Source organism: Mobula hypostoma, chromosome 10 (assembly GCF_963921235.1).
Source record: "Mobula hypostoma chromosome 10, sMobHyp1.1, whole genome shotgun sequence".
Lineage (NCBI taxonomy): Eukaryota > Metazoa > Chordata > Chondrichthyes > Myliobatiformes > Myliobatidae > Mobula > Mobula hypostoma.
In genome coordinates, this window is record NC_086106.1 from 84,372,879 (window position 1) to 84,398,128 (window position 25,250).

The following is a 25,250-nucleotide window of genomic DNA, read 5'->3' on the forward strand; positions in this document are numbered from 1 at the left end:
ATGAAAAAAAAACAATGTGTTAAACCATTGAGTGAACCTTGTTTAATTGACTTAAAAGAAATTTATTTATCTTTATTAAGAGATACAGCATGGAACAGGCCCTTCAAGCACCCTACCTAATAATGGGACAATTTATAATGACCAGTGAACCTGCTAACCGGTGTGCCTTTGGAAACCTGAGTACCCAGAGGAAACCCACACTCACATAGCAAAGAAGCATACAAACTTGCTTACAGAGGAACTGAACTCTGAACTCCTATGCTGTCAACTGTAATAGCGCCATGCTAGCCGCTACACTACCATGGCACCCCTTAGACAGATAAATTAAATTAACCTATGACGGAATCTAAAGAAAATTGCCAATCACTTGAAATAAAAACATCTTTAACCAATAGAGGGTTAATATAGCAAAAACCACATTTGCCTCTCTTTGTGATTTTAGTGTCTTTGGGTATCTTTTTCATTATTTCGAAATTATTTCTGAATATAAAGTTCCAAAGTATTGAGTAATAGAACAGGACTCAGATTAGCTCATTAGAGTCATAGAGTCATAGAAAAGTGGAGCACAGAAACAGACCCTTTGGCCCATGTGGTTCATGCTGAACCATTTAAACTATAGTTACTATAATTAAACTATAGTAACCATTAGTTATATTCATTTCATTGTGTTTTATTAAAATATTGGTAAATGCCCAGTTTGTTGATGTGAAAATGGAAGACAAGAGTAAGTTGTAATTAATGACTAAAGCAGGAAGGGATTTCCAGTGCTGTGAAGTTAAGGGGAAGATGGTTGAGTCATAATTTACATGTAATAGGGTTTGGCAGTCGATATGCAAATGTCTGCAGGGAGCATTGACCACAAACCTTTCTGCCCACAGCCCCTGATTACTCTGTAGAGTAGTTCTAAGTTACGATCATCCCTCTGTCTTTAAGATGACCTTCTATTGCTGAATCTACTCTGCTGGGTAAATGTTCACCACGCGAATTATTTCTATCATAAATATATTAGCTTAGCATAGACTGGTACTTCACACTATACATTTATGCATTTTGATTCTGTACTTACAGGTATTGTCCTCCAGAGTCAACCAAGTACATCTCATCTGGTGTCAGCTTCCTTTTGGTTTCTTCATTGGGACTAAACCAAAAAGTGAATCAAAAGTCAGAGACATGGATACCTCTCAACCAGAATAAACAGCCTCAGGATTGAATGAACTGACTGTGTTTAACTACAGTCTGTTAAAAGTTAGTAGGAAGAATTACTTCAACACATCTTGAATTTCTAAGAAAAGATATTTTATTCCCTCTGCATCCTCAAAATGCTGAAATTGAGACATTGAACAACAGTCTTATTCGAATTCAATGAAAGAGCTTCTATCCCTCTCTCTTGACAATCAATGGCATTGCCATCACTGAATCACTCTGCTAAGACATCTCAGATCCATCATCATCTTGAAACAGAACAAAGTTAGCCATAGAAGTACTGCATTAACAAGAACGCATCACAGACTGGGTATTCATTTGTCTTCTCAAATCCCCTAGAGAATCAAAAGAGCTACGATGGAATAGCTTTCATCTGCCTGGAGAGTGAGCTCTAACGCTCATGAACCTTACTATATGGCAGCCAGCTTTATTGAAATCTCATCCATTATGTTAACGATTTGCTCCTTCCACTACTGGGATGCTAAGGGTTGCAGTACGTACAGTATACACACTGCAGCGATTTGTGAAAAGCTTATCTTATTCCAATCCTGTAGCCGTGATCATCTGTAAGGATAAGGGCAGCAGGCATTAAGGAAAACCACCATCACTCCAAGTCACACTTCACTCTGACCTGGGAATCTGCCATTGTTCCTTCTTTGTCACTGGATTTGAATCCTGCAATATTCTGTACAGCAGTAACATGTGAGTATTTTCATCTCAAGGCCCATGGTTCAAAAGGGCAGCTTACCTCCACCCTGTCAAGGGCAATTATAAATGAAAATTAAATCCATTGCCAGTGATGCTAAAAAATAGGGATGAACTGAATCAGATACCTGGAAATAAAATTTCTTAATTCCATCACAGTATTCTCTTTCTCCAAATAACTGGTCTTTCAAACTGAATTTCAATATAACCTATTGTAGGTATTTGCTTACGTGAGACTATTTGAATAGCATCCGAGAAACTTAAACAAACCACGAAGGAACATTCAGCTGTCCTTTGTCTTTCACTATGTGTTTGTTTCTATTTTGATCACCACTTATTTGAAAAGTCAGTGTTTCTCCTTTGTATGCCTACCACAAAGCTGAATAACCACCTAACTTTGTCCTCAGCATGTTAAAACTAAGATTGAAATAGCGTATGGAAGTGAAATTTCTCTTGATACACAGAAACAGTGCACTCAGTAAAACTGCAAACAGTATGACAAGACAGCAATGGGACTGACTTCAACGGAGGTATTGTCGAATATCACGGATTTCCCAGGAGCTTACTTGAATGGGATCTGGCAAGATAGCTGCCAGAGATATTTCTTTCTCAAGCAGTTCCTAGTTCATATTATTCCCTATCAACTTGGCATCTATGGCCAATTATTGTACTTTTTTTCCTAGCTAGAAAGGTAACCAGAAAGGTGCTGTCACAATATTTACAAAGTATCTGGACAAGCATTTGAATTGCCAAGGCATAAAAGGCTAAAGACCTAGTACTGGTAAATAGGATGCATGTAGATGGGTGCTTAATAGTTGGCATAAAAATGTGGGATTAAGAGCCTGTTTTTAAGTAGGATAACTCTATGAATGTGTAAGTCTATTCTGATTATGAAGGGTAAGGGAAATTTTTCAGAAACAAAAACACTGTCTTAGATCAGGTGCACACTTTGTTGTAAAAAGTTGAATTTGAATTTGCAATCAGAATTTGCTCTTCCATGAATATAATAATCTTTTGGCCTTACAGAAGAAGACTGTTGAATATAGATGCACCTCAGCAAAAGATTTGCAAACTGATTGACAGATTCTTCTACTTTAAAAATGAATTTGCCAGAAATATCCTGATCTCTATTGGTGGGCTGCCACTTAGCCTCTGCAATGTTGCTTCTTAAAGAAAGAGAAGATTGAGTTTAAACATCTCTCACAGCACTGTTCAGACATTGCCCCTGTGAACACAGACTGAGTTGCATCCAATTGATTCTGCCTGAACAATGCCACAACTGATCAAACAGTTTTATTAATATGGTCCTCAGCACAAGGTTCCAAAATTTTCCTCATATGATTCTACGTCCAACAATAGTCTGTAAATATTTTGAGTTCACAATAACAAATTTTCTAACTTTAATTTCATTTCTTAAATTATGCTGCTTCCTCATTGTATATGAATTAATTTGCCACGTTTGGATTTCAACGGCTATGAGATATGTTTAGCTGAAATATGATCTGTAACTATTCCCGGTGAGCTACTGAGGAGTGGCATCTTTCACAGATTGTGTTAATGTCTACACTTAATGCCTGTGTATATTTTGCTGCCTGAGTTTTGAAATGTTGTATAAAATGTCCCAGAGGTAGTAAAAACGCTGGTTTGCATGCATATCTGGCCAACAATAAATCACAGACCCTTGTTAACAAGGGGCAAAATTCCTCTTCTAGCAAGAAAATGTGAATGGTACCATTTACTCCATTTAATTAATTGCCCATTAATGAAATTGCAGGAAGGTATGCTGAGAAACATCCAATTTCTCAGGATATGATTGCATTAAAACGCTATTCATTATCAGAAACAAGCATTCTCTTATTTCTAATTAAAAAGGGAATCAGCAGCCCTTCTCAAAAGTATGCATTCTGAATTTTAAACATTTTAACCACTTTGGTTAAAAAGGCTATCTAAAAATATTCATGAGGATTGGGTATGAGATTATATTTGCTTGAAATTGATTAAACCAACTGCCTACAAGGTGAGATACTGACCTCCAGATTCAGTCTGTTATGACAAATGGAGGAGCTGGTTTATAATAACATTTACTTTTGTTGCTAACATGGTGAAAAACTTGCAAAACCCAAATAGAATGATACTTGGTGCATGCTAAAATGAGAGTATATTAGAGGAACTTAAAAAATAAGCTTCCTTTTAACTTCAACATATTCATCGCTGCTGTGGTCCTTTATGGTCAGTGTCTTGAGGACATTTTATTTAGCATAAATCAACTTTTCGGTTGTCATGTTCGTCCCGCTATTGTTATTCAGTTACTCTGACCTCAGTGCTACTCATTCCTATGTGTTAAGGTGCAATTTCAAATGTGCAATTGCATTGGTCAAATTTCCTTTACTTGTGAGTATTATGCTAATCTTTCACAGCAAATAGCTGGATTTGGAGGAGCAGTGGTGAAAGAAAAAAAAGGATTTGAAATTAATCTTCTCTTGTGGGCACCAAATATTTCAAAACATAGTGCATAAACATATACATCTGTTTCAGAAGTTCAATTTTATTGAATCTATGAAATCATATTCTGAAAGCAGAGTTTAATGTGCATCCTTCATCTTGTTAAGTATCCCAAATATTTTTACTTGGACTCCACCCCATAACACTGACTGTTGGCATGCATACCTGGGCAATCATTGACGAAACAGGCACAGTGCTGTCACAAACTTCGTGCTTGGACACAATTTTCTAAGCATTTCTACTTTCTCCTTTCCAAAGTTGGAACATTTGATCAACCTACTTCAAGCTAAACTGCTACAAACTGCTCTTTTCTGCTCATGTCAAAGCACAAATAAGGGACACTTGTAGTGATTCAGCTGTGTTATAACAGCTGAATGCAATTCTAGATTTATGTGTGAGTTAGCAATGATGTCTTTTGTAATATGTGTATCTAATTAACTATTGTATCAGAAATCGTTAACAAGCTCTCAAAGAGTAGTTTGCAACAAGTAAGATGTTTCTTGCTCCCAATATTAGTTCTAAGTTATAAAGCGCAGATGGTCATTTATAAGTTGTGATACACTGGAGCAGGGTTTATGTACACCCATCACTGTATCGTGTGCTTGGCACATGGAATAAAAATGGTGAATTCCTGTTCCAAGCTCTTTCCTCATTGCAACCACTATGTTCTGCCATATACCAAAATTATAATGGGATGGATGATATCTGGGATCGAGGCCCAATCCATCCAGGATAGAAGTTGGATAGGCTCAGGAAGTCCTGACAACTGGAGATTTTGCCAGGACTTGAGCCAAAGGCTGTGTGCTGGCATTAGTGGCTCCAGTGACATGTGATTGGGTAGTGTCAGTATGGAGGAAATCTCTACCTCATGGAGGGGCAGTGTTCAAAGGGGAGGAGTTTAGGGATTGGATCGACAGGAGGAGGGAATTGGAGCTTCAGATCATCAGAGGTTTGAGTGGACAAGGGGTGAGGGTTGGTACGTGGTTGTCCTGAGAATTGTCAATGATGGGCAGTCCTGGGACAACATAAACTAGTTACATTTTCTTGGATAAAGGATGCCATTTGATGCATGAATTAGATGGAAACCACATCAGACACACAAGATAACTCATGCTGTGATGCACCTAGAGTGAGGAAAAATGACATGGATATGATTTCCAGCACCTTTCTTTCCAAGAAAAGAGATATTTTAGTACAGAGCACAGAAAGAAGTAATGCTTATGATCTAATTTCTTGGCCAGTGTTGGGAAGATTGATAATGATAAAGTTAAAATATTCATTTATATGTTATCACTCAAATAGCCAATATCCAACTGGCAGCAGGAAGAGGCAGGAATAATAAGCAGTAACAGCTATCAAAACCATCATCAGTCTTAAAGTCTGCCATTGTAAGTGGTCAATCAAATCACAATAATTTCTTTTCACAGTTATAACTCTAACTGCATCCATTTTTGGATCCAGAAGTAACTACTGTATCAGGGCTCAATTGGAATACAAAACATACACCATTCTGATAAATAAGACCAAAGATTTAATCAAATAAAATTAGAGATCCCCCTTTGAGTAATGCTAAATGTTGAGCAAATCTTGATCCAAAAGTTCAAGCCCATTTTAGAAAGCAGGGGAGGAAAAATAAAGAACTCGGGAAAAATTAGCCATGATTAGAAACATCATGGTAGGGAGGAAATATGAAAGTATGCGACAAGTCAAAGTCAGATGGTTTTGGCAAGGAAATAGCATTCTAACTTGCATCCTAAACCAAATTTAGATATTTGTTGACAAGTGGTAGGACAACAATTATAGTCTGATATGTGTTCAACACTGTGGGGATAGGTCCACTCTGACCTCCGGAAAAGCTCCTCACAAAGATTTACAGGGCTGGAGAGCAGAGCGTGTCTCACTCAAAAAAATCACTTTGAATCTGGCGCCATCTACAGGAGTTTTGTGGTGTCCTGTAACAAGCAGCCTTTGTAGAATTTCACAGCAGTGAGGGCCTTGCCATCAGGCCTAGGCAGGTGTTGGCCAGAGAGACCAACTTTCTGAAAGAGAAAGTAAGTGTGAAATATCAGCATGGCGCACCAGTGAATTTGGTCTGCAGTCCCAGTCAGCCTAGTACAGGTCACTTTTACAGATTGGGTTGTGATCTGAAAAATAACCGTCTGAAAGGGTGGAAGCGGCGCATATCTGAGTACCTTTGGAGAGAGAATGTTAAAGGGGAAAATATACCTATGAGGAAGGAATGGGGAACTGTGATTAATTACTACAAACATAATTGAAACTAAATTGCCCTTCAAAAATGAATTATTCAATGATTCCAATAAAATAGTGCAAAGTGTTTTCAGAAATAGGATAAAAGGAGGAAAACCACATAATCTAATTTGACCCTATAAATTAGGCTGATTTTTTCTTTAGCAGATCCATTAATTAGGCTGGCATCTGCTCATGGACTTTTTAGGATGGTTTCCATTGGAATTTGTGGTTAATGCATCATCTAAATGACATGTACCCTCTAAACAATACCTGGAACCCGTATGAACTCAGCAAACAACTGGGCATATCCATAACTAATTCAGTTGAAGATTTGGTAATGAGCAGCACCAAGTCTGATCCAGGTGGTTGTAATGGGATTTTTAAAAAATTCTAAAGCAATCATACATAGAAAGCAAAAGAAAAAGAATTCAAGAAAGATTTGATTGTGGGAAGATGGACTGAGACTGCAAAATTAATTTTCAGTGCCTGAAAAATCATTTTGACATAAATTGGGATGACATACTACCCTGGCTCTCAACAACCAACCATGATGGTTTGAAAACTGTTTTAAGGGAAGAAAGGATGGGGTTTAAGCCTCATTTAAAACCTATCAGAGATAGTTAAATGATAGTGAATTACAATAATTAAAACATATTAAAATGTAACGGATTAAAAAAGGTTAGTCAAACCATGTGAAAACACAGGAAATCATTAAAAACATTAAAATGAGGTGGAATATATGGAAAGGTAACTTGCCTTCCCCTGTGCCTTGAGTTTTCATCAAGTTCATTGGGTGTCAGAAGCTGTGTCAAATCCAACTGGTACAGTGATTCCCCAGAATAATACAGGGGAATAAAAGTAAGACTGGGCCTCCCTGTTGCATTCCATCAGGAGACCGGGAACAGCTCATGAATCACAGTCTCACAGCGCACACACACACCTTAGTTCATATTACTGAAAATGGCACTTTCCTTCAGAACTGGTGTCCACAGCCACCAGGATAGTCTTTAGTGTAGAAATGCAATGCTAGTGAATAACTCCAGTTGCTGCTCTACTGAGCTGATTAATTTAGACCAAGGTGTCATATTGGAAACAGTTATTCTTTATCTTGTCTGCCCACATTCTTGTTCACTAACCTGTAGTGGGCAAGAGCTGCATTCAACCCGCTGGCTGAGATCGTCTCGAAGCTGGGTCCTTTTGAGTAATTCTGCTTACTGTAAAAGCACAGGAGAAATGAATCCTCAGTTTTATTACTGATTATTAGACCATAAGATCATAAGATATAGGAGCAGAATTAGGCCATTTGGCCCATCGAGTCTGCTCCATCATTTCATCATGGCTGATCCATTTCCCTCTCAACCCCATTCTCCTGCCTTTTCCCCATAACCTTTCACACTCTAAGTAATCAAGAATCTATCAACCTCCACCTTAAATACACCCAATGACCAGGTCTCCACAGCAGCCCGTGGCTATGAATTCCACAGATTCACCACCCTCTGGCTAAAGAAATTCCTCCTCACCTCCGTTCTAAATGGACATTCCTCTATTCTGAGGCTGTTCTCTATGGTCCTAGACTCCCCCATCATAGGAAGCATCCTCTCCACATCCACTCTATGTAGGTGAAGACTGATGCAAAATACTTATTCAGTTCGTCTGCCATTTCCTTGTCCTCCCTTACTATCCCTCCAGCATCATTTCCAGCAGTCCAATACCTACTCTTGCCTCTCTTTTACTCTTCATATATCTGGAAAAACTTTTGGTATCCTCTTTGATATTGTTGGCAAGCTTATCGTTATGTTTCATCTTTTCCCCATTTATGGCTTTCTTCGTTGCCTTCTGTTGAGTTTTAAAAGTTTTTCAATCCAATAACTTCCCACTAATTTTTTTTTCATTGTATGTTCAGTTTAAAATAAATAGAAATCATTTTTAGATCATGTAAAGTGATCTAAGAGTGAACATTACTTCTTTTATTCAAATTTTAAATCTGTGTCCATAAGTTTACTGTAAAATACATCAACCAAATACAGTAATTCTCTGTGACTGGATTCAGCTTTCACAGAGCTTATATTCGCGAATTTTATGACAACACTTTATTTAAGGCTGAGGCATAATTTACTTTATTTGAGGAGTGGAAGTAAATAGATTTGATACAAAACCTTTAGTTTTGAGAATATTGCTTCTGTGATATTGCATGTGAGTAGAATGTGATCTAACAGAATGCATTAATATTGGAACACGGAACCAGTGCACACATCATTGCATTTACAGAACATACAAACTTTCCGTAGGAATTGTACCTGCGCAACTTGTCTACGTAGTGTGCACCTGAGAGTTCAGTCTCTGTTCCTTTTGGAACGTTTTTTTCCAGCCATAGCATGTAACATATGACAGCAACTGCATCACGCACCTAAGGAAAAACAGCAGTTGTGAAGGCAAATATTTCAGACTACGATGATCCATCCAACCATGTCTGTCCCTAAGTGAATACCTCTTTGCCCTTACTACCAGTACCAATACTGTCACAAACCCTTTGTCTGAGTCACAATTCCTTATTTCATGTAAACTTTACAAGCCCTTTAATGGCTTCCACTCCTGTATGGAAATTACTCTGGACATTTAGCAAACTGTTAGCAGTTTACAAGACTTTAAAGCAAGCATACTTGAATTTTTACATGAATTAATTTATAAAATCATTGCAAATAGTGCTAAAAATAACTTCAACATCGCTAGCCACCCTCTACAACCCCGCCAACACCCCACCTTCATTTTTTCTGGGTGGACTTGTTGAAAAAGTATGAAATGGTTTGGCAAGGATTTTTCCTGATGTGAATACTTCCTCAGTCTCTGCTGGAAGGTGCACTTGTCAAGGTCATATGTTCGAGATATAGACACCTTTCCATTCATTATCCAATCAAGGTTTCCATTTTACATTTAGTTATTTGATTTGTTGTTTAATCATAGTTCAACGGCAGGGTGAACAACCTTAAGGTACAAATGTTAGAGCTCCATAAGCCTTTAGAGCTCACCAGATCTGGAATATCTCGCAATTAGGTACCATCCATTTTACCTACCACGGGAGATTTCCGTGAGCATTTTGGTAGCAGTATACATTCCACATCAGGCTTTAGATAATCTGAGCAATGGGATCAACATGCACAAAACAGCGCACCCTAATGCCTTTATCATCATTTTGGGAGATTTTAATCAGGCCAATCTGGAAAAAATCACTAAACAACTACCATCAACATATCACTTGCAATACCAGAGGAAACAACACACTAGACCATTGCTACGCCTCCATCAAGAATGCCTGCTGTGCTATTCCACACCCTCACTTCGCGAAGTCTGATCACCAGGCTGTACTTTTATTCCCTGAGTGTGCGCCTACAAAGACTTGCTGTACATTCCCAAACCAAAAGCCGTGGATGAACCAGGAGGTACATTGTCTGCTGATGGCTGGGTCTGTGGCATTCAAGGCTGGTGACCCAACTCTGTACCAGAAAACCAAGTATGACTTGTGGAGGGCTGTTTCAAGGATAGAGAGACAATTTTGAATGAGTTTGGAGGTGACGTCGGATGTACAGCAACTGGCAGAGTTTGCAAGACATTACTTCCTACAAAGCGAAACCCTATAGTGTGAATGGCAGCGATGCTTCACTACCAGAAGAACTCAACGCCTTCTATGCCCACTTTGAAAGGAAGAAAATAACCGCAGCTGTGAAGACCCTGCTGCACCCGGTGACCCTGTGATCTCTATCTCAGAGGCTGATGTTAGACTATCTTTAAAGAGAGTGAACCCTCACAAGGCAGAAGGTCCCAATGGAGTACCTGGTAAGGCTCAGAAAACTTGTGCCAACCAACTGGCAAGAGTATTCAAGGATATTTTCAACCTCTCACTGCTAAGGGCAGAAATTCTCACTTGCTTCAAAAAGGCAACAATGATACCGGTCCCTAAGAACAATAATGTGAGCTGTCTTAATGACTATCGCCCAGTAGCACTCACATCTACAGTGATGAAATGCTTTGAGAGGTTGGTCATGACTAGATTGAACTCCTGCCTCAGCAAGGACCTGGAGCCATTGCAATTTGCCTATTGCCACAATAGGTCAACGGCAGATGCAATCTCAATGACTCTTCACACGGCCTTAGACCACCTGGATAATACAAACACCTATGTCAGAATGCTTTTAATCGACTACAGCTCAGCATTTCATACTATCATTCCCACAATCCTGATTGAGAATCTGCAGAACCTGGGCTTCTGTACCTCCCTCTGCAATTGGATCCCTGACTTCCTAACTAGAAGACCACAATCTGTGACGATTGGTGATAATATCTCCTCCTTGCTGATAATCAACACTGGTGCACATCAGGTGTGTGTGCTTAGCCCACTGCTCTACTCTTTCTATACCTATGACTGTGTGGCTAGGCATAGCTCAAATACCATCTATAAATTTGCTGATGATACAACCATTGTTGGTAGAGATATAGATGAGGGGGCAAACAGGAGCGAGATATGCCAACAAGTGGATTGGCGTTGCAGCAACAACCTGGCACTCAACGTCAGTAAGACGAAAGACCTGATTGTGGACTTCAGGAAGAGTAAGATGAAGGAACATATACCAATCCTCATAGAGAGATCAGAAGTGGAGAGAGTGAGCAGCTTCAAGTTCCTGGGTGTCAAGATCTCTGAGGACCTAACCTGGTCCCAACATATCAATGCAGCTATAAAGAAGGCAAGACAGAAACTATACTTTATTAGGAGTTTAAAGAGATTTGGTATGTCAACAAAAACACTCAAAAACTTCTATAGATGTACCGTGGAGAGCATTCTGACAGGATTCATTACTGTCTGGTATGGTGGGGGGGGCGCAGATTCTGCACAGGACTGAAAGAAGCTGCAGAGGGTCATAAATTTAGTTGGCTCCATCTTGGGTACTAGCGTACAAAGTACCCAGGACATCTTCAAGGAGGGGAGTCTCAGAAAGCGTCCATTATTAAGGACGCCCAGCACCCAGGGCATGCCTTTTTCTCATTGCTACCATTGGGTAGGAGGTAGAGAAGCCTGAAGGCACACACTCAGCGATTCAGGAACAGCTTCTTCCCCTCTGCCATCCAATTCCTAAATGGACATTGAACCCATAAATGCTACCTTACTTTTAAAATATGTATTACTTCCGATTTTGCATGATTTTTAATCTATTCAATGTACATATACTGTAAAATTGACATACTTATTTGTTTTTTTTCTCTATTATGTATTACAATTAAACTGCTGCTGCTAATTTAACAAATTTTATGACAGATGCCAGTGATGATAAACCTGACTGATTCTGGTCTGATTCCTTGATACTGGCTGAAAATTCAGTATATTTTTGAGTGAGTGCTGCATTGTCAGAGGGACTATAAGCATATTCACTTTGATATAAAATAAATTCATACCACTTTTAGCTCTTGTAAGGTGATTTATTTGTTTTCTTTACCACCTCCAGATTTTTATTACACAACTGGTTCAGACTCTTCCAGAAAAAGAAAAATTGATTTGCACTAATTAATTTTATCGGTGTATTGCTCTTTTCCTGCGGCCATTTTTCTGCAGACGGTGCTTTCACCGTTTAATAAGTAACAAAGACCCCGAGTCAGAATGGGTTGATCCTGAACCCTCATTTCCACAAGAATTGGCAGAAGAGGGTCCATTCTTGGTTCAACCAGCCAGCCAGAAAAATACGCAGTTGGAAGGCACGGCAAGCTAAAGCATGTCGCATTGCTCCATGACCAGTTGTTGGCCCCCTTCGACCAGTTGCTAGATGTCCCATTGTAAGGTATCACACTAAAGTACGTACTGGATGAGGCTTCAGCTTGGAAGAACTAAAGGCAGCAGGCATCAACAGGAGAGTGGCACGTACTACTGGTATTACGGTTGATTATAGGCGTCACAACAAGTCAACGGAATCTATTCAGTGTAATGTTCAGCGTCTAAAAGAATATCGTTCTAAGTTGATCATCTTCCCAGGAAAGGCATCTGCACCCAAGAAGGGAGATTCCACAGCTGAAGAAATTGAAGTGGCAACTCAGCTAACTGGTCCCGTCATGCCAATCAAGAATGTGTACAAGAAGGAAAAAGCTAGGGTAATCTCAGAGGATGAGAAGAATTTCAAGGCCTTCGCAAGTCTTCGTATGGCTTAAGCAAATGCCCGTCTGTTTGGAATCCGTGCCAAGCGAGCAAAGGAGGCAGCAGAGCACGATATTGAGAAAAAGAAATAGAATTTTTAAAAAAAGAACTTTTACATGTAAAGCTCTTGGGAAATAAATTGCCATTCTTCAGAAAAAAATTGAATGTATTAAATACATCCTCTTAAAGTCTTTCTTTTATGATTACTGATATGTGCACAGAATCAGAATTACATCTTTGATTTCAGATCCCAGCTCAAGCACCTTATCGGTGGCTTTAGTCCTTTTTGTACTCACATGTGCTGCTTTCATTCCCTTCTGCTCTGTTTCATCCTTAACAGCCTTGGTAATTTGAACTGGGGAGTATCTGTCCATAAGTAATTTTGACTGCAAAATATGGAAAAATGTTATCAGTAACTAATTTTGAGGCCTACTTCTGATAGATAGAATTCTGAATTTTTAAGCTAGCAATTAATCTCCTTGAAACTTCTTCCGGAATTGGAGTGAGTGAGGAAAGAGGGTGTGTATATATTTAGCTGAGAGAAATCACTGAGGTAAATAAGAAAGAAAATTTAGAACAGCAGTAAGGTGAAATTAGTTGAAATAATAACAATAATAATAAAAATGGGGCGGTGCAGTAGTGTAGTGGTTAGCACAACGCTTTACAGTACCAGTGACCCAGGTTCAATTCCCACCACTGCCTGTAAGCAGTTTCTATGGTCTCTGTGTGACTGTGTGGATTTCCTCCGGGTGCTCCGGTTTCCTCCCGCAGTCCAAAGACCTACAGCTTCACAGGCTGAATAGTCATTGTAAATTGTCCCATGATTAGGCTAAGGTTAAATCGGGGGATTGCTAGATGGTATTGTTCAAAGAGCTTGAAGGGCCTATTCTGCATGGTATCTGAATAAAGTAAAGAAATAGATCTAGTGTAGATTCCAATCAGCCATTCATAGCTCAGAAAATGATAAACTTATTAAAATAGATAAAGTAAAACAACAGTGAAATGAATTTATTTTGCCAATTTTTTTTGTCTGGCCTTCATCAAACTTGAGTATACTGGGAAACACTGTAGTCAGATCACACTTCCCTTAAATTTTTATTTTAGCAAAGTAGAACGTGCTTAAGTGAGAGAGAGCTATCCACTCTGCCTGCTACTTTACTCGCTCTCAGTGTGACCTATCTGCAGGCTCCTACAGTGTTGCAAGGAGACCGCATCTGGAGTACTGCATGCAGTTCTGGTCTCCTTACCTGAGGAAGGATATACTGGCTTTAGAGGCGGTGCGGATGAGGTTCACCAGGTTGATTCCAGAGATGAAGGGGTTAGAATATGAGGAGAAATTGAGTTGCCTGGGACTGTACTCACTGGAATTCAGAAGAATGAGAGGAGATCTTATAGAAACATATAAAATTATGAAAGGGGTAGATAAGATGGAGGCAAGAAAGTTGTTTCCACTGATAGGTGAAACTAGAACTAGGAGACATAGCCTCAAGATCTGGGGGAGTAGATTTAGGATGGTGATGAGGAGGAACTGGTTTTCCCAGAGAATGGTGAATCTGTGGAATTCTCTGCCCAATGAAGCAGTGGAGGCTACCTCAGTAAATATATTTGAGATAAGGTTGGATAGATTTTTGCATAGTAGGGGAATTAAGGGTTATGGGGAAAAGGCAGGTAAGTGGAGATGAGTCCATGGCCAGATCAGCCATGATCTTATTGAATGGGGGAGCTGGCTTGACGGGCCAGATGGTCTACTCCTGCTCCTATTTCTTATGTTCTCATGTAAATCTGAGGAATAACACCTCATCTGCGAACTTGCAGCTTCCAGAGTCAATATTCAATTCTACAACATTACTTACTCCCAACCCCACCTTATATCCACTTTCTACTTACAGTTATCTTTTTCACAACTGTTTATTTTCTTTAAAAATTGAGCCAAAGGTTGCTTCTACCGCCTGAACACAGCTGGATCCTCAGAATATTACAGGAAGAGAAAGGCAGTGTTGATGAAGAATTTCGTGGAAAGGAGCGTGATCAGTGATTTCAATATGGCAAATATTACAGACTAAATTTCAAAACTCTGAAATTACCTTTGGAATGACCTTATAAACACCATAGGTTGTGTACTCTTCACCGATCCAGATGATAACGTTCCCTTCAGCATATTTTTTCACATTTTGTTGAATATCTTTATAGGGCCTCAGTTGAACACACTCAGCTGTTGTACAATGTGTATTCAGGTCTTTTTTGATATGTGCAGGCAGTCGTGATTCATTCACAAACAGTCTGGTCATTAAAGTATATACCAAAAATACACAATCATTGGTTATAACCTGTCTGAATTTATGTACTCTGTAAATTTCTAATCTTTGCTTCTTGTTTACCAATAATTATCCTTTTTATGCCTCAGCATACCTCTGATGGCATGTGGCCAAGTGGTTAAGGCGTTTGTCTAGTGATCTGAAGGTCGCTAGTTTGAGCCTTGGCTGAGGTAGCGTGTTGTGTCCTTGAGCAAGGCACTTAACCACATATTGCTTGGCGATGACACCGGTGCCAAGCTGTATGGGTCCTACTGTCCTTCCCTTAGACAATATGGGTGGTGTGGAGAGGGGAGACTTGTAGCGTGGGCAACTGAAGGTCTTCCATACAACCTTGCCCAGGCCTGTGCCTTGGAAACCTTCCAAGGTGCAAATCCATGGTCTCACAAGACTAACGGCTGCCTATACCTCTGATGTATCTGATACTGTATACACTCAGTGGCCGCTTTATTAGTTACACCTGGACACTTGCTCATTAATGCAAATATCTAATCTGCCGGTCATGTGGCAGCATCTCATTGCATGCAGACATGGTCAAGAGGTTCAGTTGTTGTTCAAACCAAACATTAGAATTGGGAACAAATGTGATCTAAGTGACTTTGACTATGGAATAATAGTTGGTGTCAGATGGGGTGGATTGAGTAACTCAGAAACTGTTGATCTCTTGGGATTTCCATGCACAATAGTCTCTAAAGTTTACGGAGAATGATATGAAAAACAAAAAAAAATCCAGTGAGCAGTGGTTCTGTGGACGAAATGCCCTGTTAGTGATAGAGTATGGAGGAGAATGGCCAGACTGATTCAAGCCGATGGTAAGATGACAGTAATTCAAGTAACCACGCATTCCAACAGTGGTGTGCAGAAGAGAGTCTTTGAATGCGCAACTTGTCAAACCTTGATGTGGATGGGCTACAGCAGCAGAAGATTACACCAGGTTACATTCCTGTATCTAATAAAGTGGCTACTGAGTGTATATCTAATATTTTTCAGTATTGAGGTTTGCCTATACAACAGAGACCAGAAATTATTAAATTCAAAGTATTCAAAGTACAGTTATTATCAAAGAATGTATAAATTTTACAACCTTGAGATTTGTTTGCTTACAGGCAGTCGCAAAGCAAGGAACCCAAAAGAACCCAATTTAAAAAAAAATTTGGTCCAACTCCCAATGCGCACAGAGAAAGAGAAAAACAAACCATGCAAACAATAGAAGCGAACAACAACGACAACGCTCCAAACCAAATTGAGTTCTTAGATCAAATTCCCAGAGCAGCCTGGAGTAGGCCGAAAGCCTTGGTATTCAAAGCATCATATTAGAGGGGCTAATCGCTGCGAAGTTTGACTACACGAAGCACAGCAGCTGGGGTAGTCTTACAGACTCAGCATCACGGACAGAGGAGCCCCCAGACTATCTGGGCCAGCATTTAAAATGTCTGAACAGTGGATCGCACCTCACACTAGGACCTGGGCCCCACCTCAGTGAATTGCTCTGAGCCTGGATTTCACTGCCGAAGAAGCCATTCTCAATCTCTCCAAATTAGCTTGATGCCCAGAGCAATCCAACCTTGCCCAACTCTTGACACCCTGCCTTTCCAGGCTATATGGGCCGATGTTTAGATTATCCAAACATTGGATTGTACCTTGCATTAGTACCTCTCACTACAGCGAATCACTCCGGGTCTAGAACATGCTGCCCAGTGATGCACATTGGACCTGGATTTTGCTGCCAAAGAAGCTGTTCTCGACCTCTCTAAATCGGCTTGGCACTGAGAGCGATCCACGCTCGCACCTGGACCAGGTGGACGGCCTTTGGAAATCTTGTCTCATCTTCTCCCCTCCGAGTCATCCACTCCAACCAGCACAGCTTGACTCTAAGTATGTCGATTTTGCAGTGCACCAGCAGGTCACATCTCGAAAATTCGCCATTTGCAGCGATTTGCCTCACTAATATGATGAACTGAATACCAAGGCTTTCGGCCTACTCCAGGCTGCTCTGGGAATTTGATCTAAGAACTCAGTTTGGTTTGGAGTGTTGTCATTTTTGCTCGCTTCTATTGTTTTCATGGTTCGTTTTTCTCTTTCTCTGGGCGCATTGAGGGTTAAATTTTTTTAAAAATTGGGCTCTCTTGGGTTCCTTGCTTTGCGACTGCCTGTAAGCAAACAAATCTCAAGGTTGTATAATTTATACATTCTTTGATAATAAATGTACTTTGAATACTTCAAATTTAATAATTTCTGGTTTCTGTAGAATAGGCAAACTTCACTACTGAAAATTATTAGATAAACGCTCAGTGTACACTATCTGGTCCAGGTAACCTATCTACTTTCAGACCTTTCAGTTTCTCAAGAACCCTCTCTCTAGTAACGGTAACTTTACACACTTCATTCCTCCACACACCTGGAACTGTCCCCATACTGCTAGTGTATTCCTCAGAGAAAACTGATGCAAAATACTGATTCAGTTCATCTGCCATTTTGTTGTCCACCATTACCACCTCTCCAGCATCATTTTCCAGCGGTCTGTTATCTATTCTTGCTTCTCTTTTACATATTATGTATCTGAAGAAGCTTTTAGTATCTTCTTTAATATTATTGCCTCGCTTACTCTCTTATTCCATTTTTACCTTCTTAATTATTATCTGAATGGTGGCCGATTAGGAAAAGGGGAGGTGCAACGAGACCTGGGTGTCATTATACACCAGTCATTGAAAGTGGGCATGCAGGTACAGCAGGCGGTGAAAAAGGCGAACGGTATGCTGGCATTTATAGCGAGAGGATTCGAGTACAGGAGCAGGGAGGTACTACTGCAGTTGTACAAGGCCTTGGTGAGACCACACCTGGAGTATTGTGTGCAGTTTTGGTCCCCTAATCTGAGGAAAGACATCTTTGCCATAGAGGGAGTACAAAGAAGGTTCACCAGATTGATTCCTGGGATGGCAGGTCTTTCATATGAAGAAAGACTGGATGAACTGGGCTTGTACTCGTTGGAATTTAGAAGATTGAGGGGGGATCTGATTGAAACGTATAAGATCCTAAAGGGATTGGACAGGCTAGATGCAGGAAGATTGTTCCCGATGTTGGGGAGGTCTAGAACGAGGGGTCACAGTTTGAGGATAGAGGGGAAGCCTTTTAGGACCGAGGTTAGGAAAAACTTCTTCACACAGAGAGTGGTGAATCTGTGGAATTCTCTGCCACAGCAAACTGTTGAGGCCAGTTCATTAGCTATGTTTAAAAGGAAGTTAGATATGGCCCTTGTGGCTACAGGGGTCAGGGGGTATGGAGGGAAGGCTGGGTTCTGAGTTGGATGATCAGCCATGATCATAATAAATGGCGGTGCAGGCTCGAAGGGCCGAATGGCCTACTCCTGCACCTATTTTCTATGTTTCTATGTTTCTATGTTTAATGACTGTTTTAGTTGCCTTTTTTGACTTAATTACTTCTTAATGACGGTTTTAGAGGCAATTAAGATTAAGTTCACTTAGTTGATTTCTAGGATGAAGGGCCGGCTCATGAGAAAGAAATGACTAAGCACGAGAGGCGATTCACTGTCATATTTATCTTATCATCTTGCCTTGACACTTATGCATGTGTCTGCAAAACTTGGATGTTATATGCCTCTTGAATGCACTTCATTTATGGTGTTACTGTGACATACACAGGGGCAAGGCAAATGCATACAGAGTCTGTCCGATGATCATTAACATTAAGGGAGTGTGTGTGTGTGTGTGTGTGTGTGTGTGTGTGTGTGTGTGTGTGTGGTGTGCGCGCGCGCACATACATGATAACTGTGCTTAATTTGGCCTTCTTTATATTCTTGTTTAAATTCCTTTGACTGTCACGGAGTTTCATTGCATTGGTTATGATCATTATGGAACTTTTAACTCGTTGAACTTAGCTGTATCACAGTGTGAATGTTACCTGATCCAATCTGCAGTCAACAAGGTGTAAGTTTCGAAAAAGGGATTGTATGGAATTTCGTTCCCTCGCAGGTTGAACATCCCTAGATGAAGACATTAAGGAAGGTCTATTACAATGTGAAATACTGTTTGAACAGTTGCAGTTTTTTTTCATTCTTATCCTCGTCCACAGAGAATATTTTATTTTACCATACGTTCATAATGGCACGGGAGGCCAATTGGCCCATCCAGTCCAAGGATGCCCCGGAAGCAATCCTGTCAGTTCCATTCCCCTATTCTTATTTCGCTTATTATGCCTACAACAATTTTTTTCACACACAACTTTGAGTATTTCTACTATTGACCTACATTAAGGGGCACTTTACAAAAGCCAATTAGTATGTCTTTGGAGTGTGTGAGGAAACCCACGCAACCACAAAGAGAAGAATGGAAACTGGACAGAGACAGTGTCCAAGGTTAGGATTTCTCAGGCTGTTGTTCTGTTACTGTGCTCCCACTCTGTGCAAGCATAACAATCAATAGATTATCCTTGATCAAGTTGTTCCTCTCTGTGCCTTGTGGCACACTGAGTGGCAACCTTGCTGTTCCTTTAGCATTTGTCTGTTATTATGAGGCCGAGTTGCTCGATGCTCAACCCAGCGCGGATGGAAAGCGTGCTAGGACCCGGCCGGATCTGAACCGGGAAATACTCTCTTCAAAGTCTGGTGCAGATACCACTACACCACCGGCTGGCTTATCGTTAAGCAAAGCACATATATATTGGTTAAGATGGATAGCAGGTTTTAACAGCTGTAGTCTATACAGATGAGCTCACAACGTTTGCAGTTTCCCCCTTAATTTACAGAAGGATAGAAATTCCATGAAACCCCCAGTATCCCCTGTTAATTATGGATATTAGCCCTGGAAAAATATATGTGTAAGTGAATTCACTTTTGATATGTGTGTTTCATGAGAATTAATTAGTCTGTCTGTATATTGCATCCAGGTCAACAATTACAGTCAAACCTGACTGCAAACATTGTAAATATAACAATCAATAAATTATCATTAGGCAAAGCATATAGAGCAATAACTATATCACATCAGACATTTGATGCCTATCATATATATCTACAAGTAACAAGGTAAATTGGCCTTCTGTATTAATATTCCAAAAGTTAAACTGTCATTGCGGTGAAAGGCGAATGGTATGCTGGCATTTATAGCGAGAGGATTCGAGTACAGGAGCAGGGAGGTACTACTGCAGTTGTACGAGGCCTTGGTGAGACCACACCTGGAGTATTGTGTGCAGTTTTGGTCCCCTAATCTGAGGAAAGACATCTTTGCCATAGAGGGAGTACAAAGAAGGTTCACCAGATTGATTCCTGGGATGGCGGGACTTTCATATGAATAAAGACTGGATGAACTGGGCTTGTACTCGTTGAAATTTAGAAGATTGAGGGGGGATCTGATTGAAACGTATAAGATCCTAAAGGGATTGGACAGGCTAGATGCAGGAAGATTGTTCCCGATGTTGGGGAAGTCCAGAACGAGGGGTCACAGTTTGAGGATAAAGGGGAAGCCTTTTAGGACCGAGATTAGGAAAAACTTCTTCACACAGAGAGTGGTGAATCTGTGGAATTCTCTGCCACAGCAAACTGTTGAGGCCAGTTCATTGGCTATGTTTAAGAGGGAGTTAGATATGGCCCTTGTGGCTACAGGGGTCAGGGGGTATGGAGGGAAGGCTGGGGCGGGGTTCTGAGTTGGATGATCAGCCATGATCATAATAAATGGCGGTGCAGGCTCGAAGGGCCGAATGGCCTACTCCTGCACCTATTTTCTATGTTTCTATGTTTCTATTTCATATTAAGGTTAATGTAATGTCATATTAAGCTTAATCAGTCTTCAGTCCCTGGAATTTTACTCAATTTGACGTGCAAAGGATAAATGGTTGGAAGAGTTTCTTTGGGTAAAATGGATTATTTTGTGAGGTCGGGGGAAGGAAGAGAGTCTTAAGTGGGCCAGTTTGGGCCTCTGTTTTCATAAATGGGACCCCCTGTGACAGCCACTTCCTGAACGTCAGAGTTCAGTGCCAAATTCTTGTTGGCTGTTTGTGCAATCACTGGACAGAAATTTCTGCCGTGTACTGACTACTTTCCAAGAGGCATTTAAATGAGCCCCACAATCTTATTTATTTGCCAAAGCCGATCCAGTGTTCAAATCTGGCCTACCACATGCTTTCCAGCAGGGATAGCATTTTGCAAATGATGTTTGTGTTTACTCACAGACAGGAACAATGAAAACAAATGGAATGGGACAGTAACAACCTGGATCGGTTTAGGCAGCAATTACATGATATAGAGCTCATGGTCAAAGCAGCACAGCACTATTTATCCTTATTTACAACTGTAGTTTTTAGTTACACATATATCGTACAGTTGAAATGAGTAAGTTTAATAAGTTTAGTAATTGTAAGTTTAATAATTTAAACAATTACCCAGGAGTTACTGTGCAAAAAATGTGAAAGGTAATTTTCTCAAATTTTCTTCATGAAAGCAGTCAAAATCTTAGAATTCAATTTTAGATTGTTGATTACAGATTCAAAAATAGTTCACTCTATTCAGAATTTCCATTTTATTTTAAATTTTAGTGTGAAGCAAGTTAAAATTCAAAGTAAAATCTGTTTCAGTGATATCAGAAAAATAGTATGAAAGCATGTACCTATCTAAGTAGTGGAAATAAATTCAGTCATCCAGAATAAGCATCAAGTCCTATCAGAGAAAAGCTTAGTGAACGTCAATGATGTATAATTTCAAACCCTTTCAAATCATATCTGTACGTTTACCGAAAGCTCTTTATGTGCAATCTCAATTTCATAATTTCATTAATCTTCCTGAAGTGATCTAAAGGAATAGCTCTCACATGCAGTTTCATCCAGTGCAGAGATTAACAGTGCTGTTGGCTTGTAAGCATTATTTTGCATCTGCGTACGGATTTCTTTCACCTTTTCTTGCCATGTTCTTCCTGCAATGCAAAGTACAAATGATTATAAACTCAACTACCTGAACGAGGAATGCATCTGGATTCCTGATGATCAGTTATTAAAAAGAAAGAGTTGCTCTTCAGCAGGATTTCAATTTCATTTCAGATTATTTATGTAGGAATGGTTTCATAGGACCAGAAGCTAATCACATACAGTATTAGGGAAGATCAGAAGCAATCAGAAAAATTCATTTAAGGAAACAACAGGGTTGCCATCCATGACTGTAAATCAAAGATCACTGATGGTCCTTCCTTCCTTTCTTTATTGACCAATAGTGTGGCGTATGCCCTTCCGGCCCTTCGAGTCACACCATCCAGCAATTCCCCAATTTAATCCTAGCCTAATCATGAGACAACTTACAACCACCAAGTTACCTGCCAGCTAGTACGTCTCTGAACTGTGGGCGGAAATAGGGAGAACATACAAACTCCTTACTGGCAGGGGCAGGAATTGAACCCTGGTCACCGGCACTCTAAAGTGCTGTGCTAACCACTACGCTACCATGCTGTGAAGATATTTTTCATAACAGCAGTCCTCATTTTACCTTCACTTGTTACTTCTGCACAATACTACTCGGGTACTGTGTAATGATCCAGGTTTATTAGCACTGACATAAATAGTAACACTTGTTGTTTTGTGGCAGCAGCACAGTGCAAGATATTAAAATTAAAATAAGTTGCAAAATAAATACATAAGAAACAGGAGCAGGAGTAGGCCACCTGGCCCGTCGAGTGTACATAATACAAGAGAAGAATAATGAGGTTGTGTTCAGAAATCAGAAATCTGATGGCAGAGAGAAACCTTTTTCTGAAGTGTTGAGTGTGGGTCTTCAGGCCCTTGAACCACCTCTCCGGTGGTAACACAAAGTGGGCATACCCCAGATGGTAAGAGCCTTTAATGATGAATGCAGCCCTCTTAAGGCACCATCCCTTAAATTCCCCTTGAGAGCAGAAAGGGTTGTGCTCGTGATAGAAGTGGTTGGGTCTACAGTACTCTGAAGTCTCTCGCGAACTTGCGCATTGAAGGCTCCACACTAGACTGTGATGGAACCAGTTGGAATGGTCTCCACCACTCATCTATCGAAATTTGCAGTAGTTTGGTGACATACTGAATCTCCTCATACTCCTAATGAAACAGAGCATTCAGCTTGCCTTCTTCATGACTATATCAGTAACCAGCAGCTTTATATATATATGTTGTTGCCCTGGTGTTCCAAGACCGAGTGGAGAGCCAATGAGACGTAGATCTACTTTGACAGCAGGCAAAATGCAGCAGGTCCATGCTTAAGACGGAGTTCAGTCGGACCACGAGCAACCACTCAAAGCACTTCATCACAGTAAATCTGTGTGCAACCAAGCGATCGTCGCTGAGGAAGCTCACCCTGCTCTTCTTGGGCACTGGCATGATTGATGCCCTTTTGAAGCAGGTGGAGACCTTTGACTGCAGCAGTGAGAGGCTGAAAGTATCTTTGAGTACTTCAGCCAGCAGGTCATCACAGATTTTCGATACCCTGCCAGGTACACCACTGGGGCCTGAATCCTTGCAAGGGTTCACTCTCCTGAAGGATGTTCTGACATCCACCTCCAAAACAGAAATCACAGCGATGGTATTGTTCCCTCTTTTAAAGTATACACAAAATGCATTGAGCTAATCAGTGAGTGAAGCGTCATTGCCATTTATGCTACATACATCAAAGTTGCTGGTGAACGCAGCAGGCCAAGCAGCATCTATAGGAAGAGGCGCAGTCGACGTTTCAGGCCGAGACCCTTCGTCAGGACTAACTGAAGGAAGAGTGAGTAAGGGATTTGAAAGCTGGAGGGGGAGGGGGAGACGCAAAATGATAGGAGAAGACAGGAGGGGGAGGGATAGAGCCAAGAGCTGGACAGGTGATAGGCAAAAGGGATACGAGAGGATCATGGGACAGGAGGCCTAGGGAGAAAGACGGGGGGGGGGGTGACCCAGAGGATGGGCAAGAGGTATATTTAGAGGGACAGAGGGAGAAAAAGGAGAGTGAGAGAAAGAATGTGTGCATAAAAATGAGTAACAGCTGGGGTACGAGGGGGAGGTGGGGCCTAGCGGAAGTTAGAGAAGTCAATGTTCATGCCATCAGGTTGGAGGCTACCCAGACGGAATATAAGGTGTTGTTCCTCCAACCTGAGTGTGGCTTCATCTTTACAGTAGAGGAGGCCGTGGATAGACATGTCAGAATGGGAATGGGATGTGGAATTAAAATGTGTGGCCACTGGGAGATCCTGCTTTCTCTGGTGGACAGAGCGTAGATGTTCAGCAAAGCGGTCTCCCAGTCTGCGTCGGGTCTCACCAATATATAAAAGGCCACATCGGGAGCACCGGACGCAGTATATCACCCCAGTCGACTCACAGGTGAAGTGATGCCTCACCTGGAAGGACTGTTTGGGGCCCTGAATGGTGGTAAGGGAGGAAGTGTAAGGGCATGTGTAGCACTTCAGCAACGACCATGGACACATTCGAAATGATTACGCAACCACCAACTGCAACTCCAGCCTTGAACTCCAGGCCGGGTCTTTATCTGCTGCTGTTGTGACTCCCGTCTCCCCTTCCCCCACCACCACTCTGCAACCCCGTCTTCCTCAGATCCCACCGTCAACTCCTGGGCCCTCAGAGGCTCCATCTTCCTCTCACCCCAACCCTCCCCTCTCCATTGACACCCCCAGCCTCCCCCTCCCTCCTCTGATCCCAGCTCTCATCCGTGCCGGGTCTTTACCATCCCCTCCGACCTTCAACTGTCGGAGGCAGAGCGCTCTGTCCTCAGTAAGGGCCTCACCTTTGTCCCCCTTCACCCACACCTCAGCGAGTTCCGTGTTCGCCACGATGCGGAACTTTTCTTCCGCCGTCTCCGTCTCCGAGCCTACTTCTTCGGCAAGGACTCTTCCACCCCCACCGATGACCCCTTCTCCCGTCTTCAACCCTCCTCTTCTTCATGGACACCCCGCTCTGGTCTTCTGCCTGCTCTGGATCTCTTTATTGCCAACTGCCGACGGGACATCAACCGTCTCGACTTCACCGCACCTTGTCCCCATTCCAACCTCACTCCTTCGGAACGCTCTGCTCTCCACTCCCTCCGCACTAATCCTAACCTTATTATTAAACCCGCTGATAAAGGGGGTGCTGTTGTAGTCTGGCGTACT

The 25,250-nt window shown here is 41.2% G+C and overlaps 1 protein-coding gene and 1 pseudogene across 1 annotated transcript in view; one reads left to right on the plus strand and one right to left on the minus strand.

Annotated features, from left to right (window-relative positions):
- The window catches only part of xpnpep2 (X-prolyl aminopeptidase (aminopeptidase P) 2, membrane-bound), a 109,060-nt gene that overhangs the window by 33,137 nt on the left and 50,673 nt on the right, over window positions 1-25,250 (minus strand). Inside the window, exons 8-14 of the mRNA XM_063060746.1 lie at window positions 21,963-22,064; window positions 19,063-19,144; window positions 14,917-15,112; window positions 13,129-13,218; window positions 8,958-9,067; window positions 7,797-7,874; window positions 1,067-1,138 (exon numbers count right to left, since the gene is read on the minus strand). Of these exons, the coding sequence (XP_062916816.1) occupies window positions 1,067-1,138; window positions 7,797-7,874; window positions 8,958-9,067; window positions 13,129-13,218; window positions 14,917-15,112; window positions 19,063-19,144; window positions 21,963-22,064 (730 nt within the window). The remainder of the gene's footprint in view (window positions 1-1,066; window positions 1,139-7,796; window positions 7,875-8,957; window positions 9,068-13,128; window positions 13,219-14,916; window positions 15,113-19,062; window positions 19,145-21,962; window positions 22,065-25,250) is intronic.
- Window positions 9,967-13,119, plus strand: LOC134352578 (large ribosomal subunit protein eL13-like; annotated as a pseudogene).